Genomic DNA, 9,166 nt, shown 5'->3' on the forward strand with positions numbered 1-9,166 from the left:
ACGAAAATTCACGAAAATCGAGAGACATGCTCTCATCCCTTTTATTTCACCAACAATTCTCGTTGGATTTTCTTCGTTAGTTTTATAACATCAAGCAAAGTACTCTTTTATTTTTAATTCTATGCTTATATTACATAAAGTTTAATTAAAAAAAAATTTTTAGGTTTTTTTTATATCAACGAAAATTGCGCAAGCGTGTGCCGTGTGTGTCCTGCTGACTGACTAATCGTGGTGGGAGGTAAAAGCTGTGATCAGCTGGTGGAACACGAAAATGTTCATCCTTCAACGCTCATTATTGTAAGTAATTATTTATTTATTATTAAATAAACAATATAATAATTTTATTTTATTTTTATCAATTACATATATTTCTATTATTTTTTTCATGTATTTATTGATATTTGTTATAATTTTTTTGGATGAATTAAAGTCACACGAGAGGGTGTAGGTTTTTTTTTTTTTTTTATTGATTTATCACGTCCTTGTATTTGGAGCAACTCACCGGTTTGACAATAAGATTATTTTATTTATTATTTATCGGGTTATATTGCAATTGAGAGATGAAGAAATTTTTAAAATTATTATTAAAATTTGTCGTTCATGTTGGCGCAATGCAGAAGCTGAAAATAGATAATGAAATTTTGTTGGATGTTGAGGGAGAAACTAGACGATCGATACGATGCTACAGAGACTAAGAAAAGGACGAGCACATCGTCGTCAGGAAAATTGAAAAAAATTAAATTTTTAACAATTAATTTTGTTAGTTTATTTCAAGTTTTATTTTATTTTTTTTGTAATTGTTAGATAGCAAATAGACAAGTAAATATATATTTTTTTTTTTTTAATTTGTTACCTGTGATAATGCTTATCTTAGTGAGCAAATTGACCGTGACCTTGGCACATTACCGGAGACCTACTATTTTTTATCAGGCATTTTTTTTTTTCTATAAATTCGTTTAGCTTATTTATTGAGTATTTTTAACATATTTTTTTTGTCAAGTTAAAATTAGCATTAGTTTAGAATTTTTTTTTATTCCTTATTTTATTTATTTTTTTTTTTTTATGTTACATAACAGTGCTGGTATTATTTCGAGTAAAATGTTTATGAAAATAAGCTAAAAATCAATAGTCAAGTTTAAAAGACATGTGGTTAAAAAAATAAAATTTCAGGAAATATAATAACTTGATTTTTTTATTTTTATCTTTAATAAAAATATTTTAATCGTGTCAATGGTTATTTTCAAGGCTTTTTATCTTGCCAAGAATAATCATTTATTTTAATAAAACAAAAAAAATTTAATTTGTCTTTCCAACGTATTGTTTTTAAAAAAAATAAAAAATATGATATTTTTTTTAATTTTTTGGATGCTAATCAATAATTCATAAGCAAGAAAATTTTATTTAGATTAAGCCGGTTTATTCAAGACTTAATCATACTCTCAGCTTCTAAAAATTTTTGTTAAAATTGCTTTTACAGCACATCAAGTTGAATAAAATTATTAATTTATTTGATGGCTTTTTTTTTTTTAAATAACTTTGAAAATTATTTGAAGTAACTTTCAATTTATTATTCTTATAATTTGAGATTAAAAAATAAATGATAAATAATTTAAATATTTTTTTATAAATCTGTTTAATAAATTTATAAATCATTATCATCATCATCATGGTGTTGTATTTGTTGGGTTGATAATGAGGATCATATTCATCGCCTTGGCATTACAAATAGGAAACACTGGTCATATTCACACATGTGACGACTGACGAGTTATCAGTTAGCTTTAAATTCAAAATTAAAATTGATAAATAAAAAAAAAAAAACCCACACACAGCATCGAGATAACAAAGCACATTTTCAAATTAAAAAATTAATTAATTCTACGTCTTTGTTTAGTTACTGCATGATAAGCTTAAATAAAAAAACAGCTCCAAGGTGTAACAATATCCCAATTTAATGTCGTTTATTTTTAGTATTTTAAAAAAAGATTCCCTCGGGTATACTCATTATATAGTATTTTTTTTTGTACACTTGAATTAATGTCCCTGGACTAAATAAATATTACAATAAATTTATAAACAAAAAAAAAATATTAATTTATTTATTTCGTCAATTGGATATAGCTTGTCTAGCTCGAGTTTTTTATTTTAAATATCCATACAAACCAGGAAGTACATTGAAAAATAAAAAATAATTAATAAAAAAATTAAACTCGAGTAATTGTGTTTGTTGGGTTGATTAAATAATTAATACTGTCAATTTAAATACAATTAATGTATCAACAAGTTAGTTTTGGCAGACAAGTCATTAGATAAATTCTTTGAATGCCAGTTGTTTTATTGTTGGTCCAATCAATCTATTAATTAACATTCGACAATGATGTTTCGTATCGCCAACACCTGTCGTAAAATTTATCTAAATAATTATTTTTCCAAATCATTCATAAGAAATAATTCAAGGTCTTGTGTTATTTAATTATTATTATATTTTTATTGTGAAAAAAATAAGCTGTTATTTTATTTTAATGCTTTTTGTTTTGTTTTTTATGTACAATAATTTTTTTATTATAAAAACAATAACGTAATGTGTGTTACGTTAACACTGTGTGAGTGAAATTATTAAGTGAAAAAAAATAAATTAAGTTGATTAACTTGTTAAAGCGAGTCAACATAATGAGATAATGTGTTGAATTCTATGAAATTACTTTATACTAATTTTCACAGTCTAATTATTATATAATTTAATGAAAATTAAAAAAAATGTTTTAGATCATCTAAAAATGGTGGATGGAAAAGAGCTCTGTCACCATCATCAAGTGTCAAAGCATCAGTACAAGATGTACAACAAAGGGATATTTACGAAATATCTGGTGACGTTGTACCCATCAATATGGTCAAGGGTATTGGACACTTACGAGATCCACGTCTCAACAAGGTAATCCATCAATCAAACAATCTTATGTATATCTAATCAAGACAATGATCCTTGATATTGAATTGTCAGTTATCCCTTTGATGAAAATCAATTTGTAATTACAACAATTCAACATATCTCTTTCTCTCTCTCTATCTTGTACATGCGACGGTAATTGATATAATTAATTTTAAACTATTTCATTAAATTATATGTTTATAGGGTTTGGCATTTACACTGAAGGAGAGAATTTCACTTGGTATACATGGTCTTCAACCACCACGTTTTAAAACACAGGAGGAACAATTGGCCCTTTGCAAAGCATCAGTCATGAAGTACACGGAGGATCTCAATCGTTATCTCTACTTAGTAGAACTTCAGGTTTAAAAAAAAAACAACAAATAGTTTAATTTATTTTTTATATTGGGCAAATATGGGTTGGGTACTAACTGAAAAATCGTTTTAACGATTAGGAGAGGAACGAACGTTTGTTCTTCCGGCTCTTGAGTGAGAACATCGAGCAGATGATGCCAATTATCTACACACCAACAGTTGGACTTGCCTGTCAAAAATTTGGAGTTATTTATCGACGTCCAAGAGGTCTTTTTATCACGTGCTACGATAAAGGTCACATCTACGAAATCCTAAACAACTGGTAATAAAATTTTCTTATTCTTTTTTATTATTTTAATCACATTGAATTATATTTTGTTGTGTGTATTTATATTACAGGCCTGAACAATCTGTTCGTGCAATTTGTGTGACTGACGGTGAACGTATTCTTGGTCTTGGTGATTTGGGTGCTTGTGGTATGGGTATACCAGTTGGTAAATTAGCTTTGTACACTGCATTGGCAGGTATAAAGCCACATCAGTGTCTTCCAATTACAATTGATGTTGGTACAAATAATGAACAACTACGTGATGATCCACATTATATTGGCCTTAGTAAACCACGTAGTCAAGGTGCTGATTATGATGAATTAATTGATGAATTTATGGCTGCTTGTGTTAGAAAATATGGACAAAATGTTTTAATTCAGGCATGTTTAATTGTATATTTATAAATATAAAAATTAATATATTATAATTTTAATATTATTATTATTATTTTATTTTAGTTTGAAGATTTTGGAAATCATAATGCCTTTAGATTTTTGGATAAATACAGAGACAAGTATTGTACATTTAATGATGATATTCAAGGTACAGCTGCTGTTGCTGTTGCTGGTATTATGGCATCAAAAAGAATAACAAAAAGAAAAATGTCTGATAATAAATTTGTCTTCCTTGGTGCTGGTGAAGTAAGTCATTATCAATTTTAATTATTTTTAAATAATTTATAAATAATTAAATATTAAATTTATGATAGGCTGCAATTGGAATTGCTGATTTGTGTGTAAAAGCTATGGAAGCTGATGGTTGCACTGAACAAGAAGCCAGAAATAATATTTGGATGATGGACATTGATGGTCTTCTTACAAAATCAAGAAAAGTTGGCAATTTAGATGGTCATAAAGTTTGGTATGCCAAGGACTACAAAGACATGAAAACTCTCATTGAAGTTGTGAAAGACATTAAACCAACAGTTCTCATTGGTGAGTTTATTATTTTTATTTTATTTTTTGTTACATAAAAATTTAATAACCATAATTTTAAAATATAAAACTCCAAGACTTTTTTAATGATCTTTTGCTGGTTTTTTATTTTGCATTTAACATTAATTAGTTTTAAATGAAAAAAAAAAAAAAAAGGTAAATAAATGTTAAATATATTTTTTATTTACAGGTGCTTCAGCAGCTGCTGGTGCATTTACCCCAGAGGTCTTGCAAGAAATGGGAAAAAATAATGAACGACCTTTGATATTTGCTTTGAGTAATCCTACAAGTAAAGCTGAGTGTACAGCACAACAAGCTTATGATTATACAGAGGTAATGAATAATAAATATATGAATAAACCAACACTAGTTGTTTGAGAAAAATTTAAATAATAATATTCATGCTATTTGTTTTTATTTATTTTTTTTATAATTAGGGAAGATGTATATTCTCATCAGGCTCACCTTTTGGTGAAGTTGTTCACAATGGAAAAACCTATAAACCTGGACAGGGTAATAATGCTTACATCTTTCCTGGTATTGCACTTGGTGTTATTGCAACTGGTGTTCATCATATTACTGAAGAACTATTTCTTATTTCTGCACAAACTGTTGCTGATCATGTTGAGGAAGAGGATCTACAACGTGGTAGTCTTTATCCACCACTTGGAAGTATTAAAGAATGCTCAATTGATATTGCTGTTAAAATTGCTGACTATGCTTATGGTCAATGTAAGTTGATAATTATTTTTTAGCACAATAAGCTGTAATTTAACTAATGAATATTTTTCAGGTGGATTGGCTAGTGAATATCCAGAACCAAAAGATAAACGTGAATTTATTATGAGCAAAATGTACAATGCAAATTATGATAGTCCACTACCAAATATCTATGAATGGCCACATGAATTTTCATCACCACGACCACTTCCAGAGCAGTAAGTCAATAAAATGACACAAAAAATTGCACAATAAATAATTATCTAATACGCTTCACAAATTAACAATTTTTTTTTTTTTTTATTTGCTTGAATGAAATATAGAATTTTTTTTTTAAATTAGCAAAAAATACAATTGTTTTTTTTTTTTATTTTTATTTGATAGAACTGTGTTTGTATGATTTTATGTTATTTTTTATTTTTTATTTGTTTTTTTTTTTTTATTTTATTTCCTTAGAAGCTTACTAATAAATTGCTGACTTAATTTTTTCAATATACTAACAAAAATAAACAGAATAATTAATTAACAATTTAAAAAAACAAAACTAAATAAAACAACTTCCTTCTTAATCGTTACTTTAAATTTTTCAATTTTTCAGACACATAGAAATTCGTCATGAGTTAAAAAAATTGTAACAACATTCAACAACTGGATAGCTTTGAATGTAATGTATCATTAAGTTAGTCAACTATCGAGAGAGACATTTAACAATAAAAAAATTATCATTTTCGATTAATGAAAACATTAATTAACTTTAAACAGAATAAATAAAAGAGAAATACTTTTTTTTTTTTTTTCATATATTTCATATATTTCATTTATTATCTGACTGATATACAAACAGAATTATTTATTGTTATAATATAATTAATTTATTTTATTCTAAGTATTTTGTCAATAATTTAATAGACAAACGAGTGTTAATACAAATTGACTGACATTAATTATGGTTTATCTATCTTTAAAATTAACTTTAAAAAAAGTTGAATTTAAAACAGAAAAAAAAAACATTTAAACATGCCCATGATTATGTGAAATAACAGAATGGCTTCTTTTTTTTTTTTTTGAATCTATTTTCTTTTTCATGCTCTATCTGCCTCTGTAAAATAAAAAAAAGTCTAGATATGCTTGATTGAATGAAAATTTTAATTTAATTATTCATAGATGTTGGATATAATTTCAAAAAAATATAAAATTGGAACTAACAATAATTCTTAATCCAACAGATTATGATCCCAGAATTCTAGACACAGCAGAGTCAAGATCTTGCTTGAGAAAAAATAAGATCATTATAAGGCCTCGCTCAAGTGTCCATCATTTTTTTTTTTTTCTATAATAAATATAAATAATGTGTGTAGGTCAAAAATTAATTACAAAAAAAAACTCAATGTATTAACTTTATTTAATTCAACGATTTTTTATTTATTTAAATTGTACTTATTTATTAATTAATTTAAATTTGACATAATTCATCAATCAATTATCTGTTACTATCAAAAACAAAATACGTTTTATAGATATTTAAAAAAGAAAATTGTTGCAACAATAAACTTACTTGCCTTCAATTATTATACAAATGATTCAACATAAAAGCTGATACTTTATGTAAAGAAAAAAATTTATCATGCTCATTTAAATAAAATTTATCTTACCAGTTACCTTGAGAATATAAAGATAAAATATTTTGATGATTTTTTTACATCAAATGTTTATCTACGTGAATTAAAATTGATGTTATTTATAAATCAATATTGAACTGATTGTTATTATTAACTTTTACAACAATTATAAATGATACACTATTTTTTGTTTTTCTTTTTCAATATCTAATTGTTGAATATTTGATAATGAATTTATGTCAGACATTTGTCATCAGTATTTTACGTTAAATGTAAAATTAAAAATATTACTTTAAATCAACATGAATTATATTGATTCAAAAAAAAAACCTGCCATTTATGTTGATTGAAAGTATTAAATACAAATTTAAAATGTAATTTAATAATTTGCCGACAAACTCTTGTGTCTGTATTTAAAAAAAAAAAAGCTGAATGAAAATATACATGTGTTCAAATCTTGAATTAATTTAATTTTATTTAAACAACAAAAATATACCTTTAAAAAATAAAAAACAATTTTCATAAACAAATTTTTTATTCATAAAATGGTAAATTGCTATTTACATTGTTGCTGACATTTAATTCAAGGCCATTTTTTTTTTTTTTTCTGTTTCCTGAGGAATTAAATTAATTAAATTAATTTTTCCAAAGCCAAAAAATCCTTTTTAAAAATATGTCGAGTTATTGAACTTTTCTTTAGAATAATCTTTTAGCATAATTGTTAATTTTAAATCATTTTTAGTCACTGTCATCAGAATCATTCATTGGATCATAATCAGGATCATCATCTTCATTAATATCAAGATCTCCAAGATTTTGAAAAAGACTTTCATCAACTTTGACTGGTGCATCACCTGAAAAAATAAATAATAATTAATTTAAATGAAAAGAGTCAAGTAAATTGTATGAAAATAATTGTAAAACAAATGTACCTTCATCCAAAAATTTAAGATCAGATTGATCTAATGATTTATCAGTCATAAAAAGTTCTTTCCCTGTTAATTTTTTACCCTGCAATGCAGCAAGTTCTTCTCGTCTTCTTGTATGACCCATTTCTTCATCAAATTTTTCTTTCCAAGTCATGAAAGTTTCTACATTAACTCTGGTACCTTCAAAACGTTGCTGAGAGAAAAAAAATTAGTTAAACAACAATTAATACATTGCTCTTATTTATTTTGTTGTCATTTAAACTTACTCTTTCTGCTTCTTCATCAGCAATTAATTTTTTAGTACGTATGTCTTCTCTGTTAAATTTAATTTTATCCCATTGTACATTTAGCCATTCTTGTGCAGCACTTACTAGTGTAAAAACCATAGCCATACCTAAATTTTCTTCCATTTGTTCAGCCAAATGTTGATTAAGTTTTTCAATATCACCATCTTCAAAATTTTCAGCATCTTCAATTTTAACAATAAGTGGTTCTTCAGGATATTTTTCAGTATATGTAAAATCTAAATTACAAGCAAGACCATTGTCAGTGTCTGGCTCATATTCTTCGGATTTTATTGGTAAAACAAAATGATAATAAGGCTGTTTTTCTAATACTAAAAATAAAAAATAACAATATTATATTATTAATAAAATTCATGACTTAAAACAACATGTGATTTAAATTGTATCATTCAGAGGTTATAAAAACTTTTTGACAAGTAGTTTTAAAAAATACTTACTTTCCAATTCTCCACAATAAATTGAATCCAATGCTTCAATTTCATCATGTTGTTCAACTTTATGATCCATTATTAATTATATAATTTTTTTTATACAGATATTATAACTTGTTAAGTGATAAATAAATAAAATATATATTTTTATATAAACAAGATTCTATGAGAGACAATATGTTTTTTTTGTCTTTCTTTTTTATCTCTCTCTCTCTCACGCCGGTAACGTCACTCGATGTTATGACTTTTTAAATATCTGTAAATATCTCTCGATCTATATAAATATTGTCTTCATCTAAAGAAAATATTAATTAATTAAACCTATCTTATTTCTTATTGATAAATTTAATTATTAAAAATAAAACAATCGTGTACTTATTTTAAAATTTATACATCATAGAAAAAAAATAAAATATAGATCAATTTTATTTTTTCAATGAAAATTAAAAGAGCTATAAATATTTTTCTAAAATGTTAATTAAAGAAGATTAATGAGATATTTATTCAAGAGGATTTTTCAAATATTATATTATTGTTTATTAAATTATTAATAATTAAGAACTTTTATTAGTAAAAAAAATAACCGTAAGAGTTCGCAGTGTAATTCCAAAAGTCATAATCAATACATCCTGGCCCAGGGCAAATAAATGTGGC

At 25.2% G+C, this 9,166-nt stretch overlaps 2 protein-coding genes across 5 annotated transcripts; one reads left to right on the forward strand and one right to left on the reverse strand.

The window, feature by feature from the left end:
• On the forward strand, positions 1-7,369 carry LOC122848546 (NADP-dependent malic enzyme). 4 transcript variants are annotated; one of them, XM_044146691.1, is made up of 12 exons: positions 1-99; positions 164-297; positions 2,767-2,932; positions 3,134-3,292; positions 3,385-3,566; positions 3,644-3,953; positions 4,032-4,214; positions 4,283-4,508; positions 4,699-4,841; positions 4,946-5,240; positions 5,302-5,446; positions 6,455-7,302. In XM_044146691.1, exons 2-12 carry the CDS (start codon positions 272-274, stop codon positions 6,459-6,461), a joined length of 1,842 nt encoding a protein of 613 aa, XP_044002626.1. In that variant the 5' UTR covers positions 1-99; positions 164-271; the 3' UTR covers positions 6,462-7,302. The 4 variants fall into 4 exon arrangements, with proteins under 4 accessions (XP_044002626.1, XP_044002625.1, XP_044002624.1 ...); XM_044146690.1 differs by having other exon boundaries at positions 5,827-6,474; XM_044146689.1 differs by lacking the exons at positions 1-99; positions 164-297 and adding an exon at positions 2,360-2,457 and having other exon boundaries at positions 6,455-7,369.
• A 39-nt stretch (positions 7,370-7,408) lies between these two features.
• LOC122848548 (RWD domain-containing protein 1) lies at positions 7,409-8,678 on the reverse strand. The gene is made up of 4 exons (XM_044146692.1): positions 8,519-8,678; positions 8,043-8,392; positions 7,780-7,969; positions 7,409-7,701 (listed from the first exon to the last, which is right to left on the reverse strand). The coding sequence occupies exons 1-4, from the start codon at positions 8,586-8,588 to the stop codon at positions 7,586-7,588; spliced, it is 726 nt and encodes a 241-aa protein (XP_044002627.1). The 5' UTR covers positions 8,589-8,678; the 3' UTR covers positions 7,409-7,585.
• Positions 8,679-9,166: the final 488 nt, after the last annotated feature.

The sequence above is a fragment of the Aphidius gifuensis genome, linkage group LG2, assembly GCF_014905175.1.
Source record: "Aphidius gifuensis isolate YNYX2018 linkage group LG2, ASM1490517v1, whole genome shotgun sequence".
Taxonomy (NCBI): domain Eukaryota; kingdom Metazoa; phylum Arthropoda; class Insecta; order Hymenoptera; family Braconidae; genus Aphidius; species Aphidius gifuensis.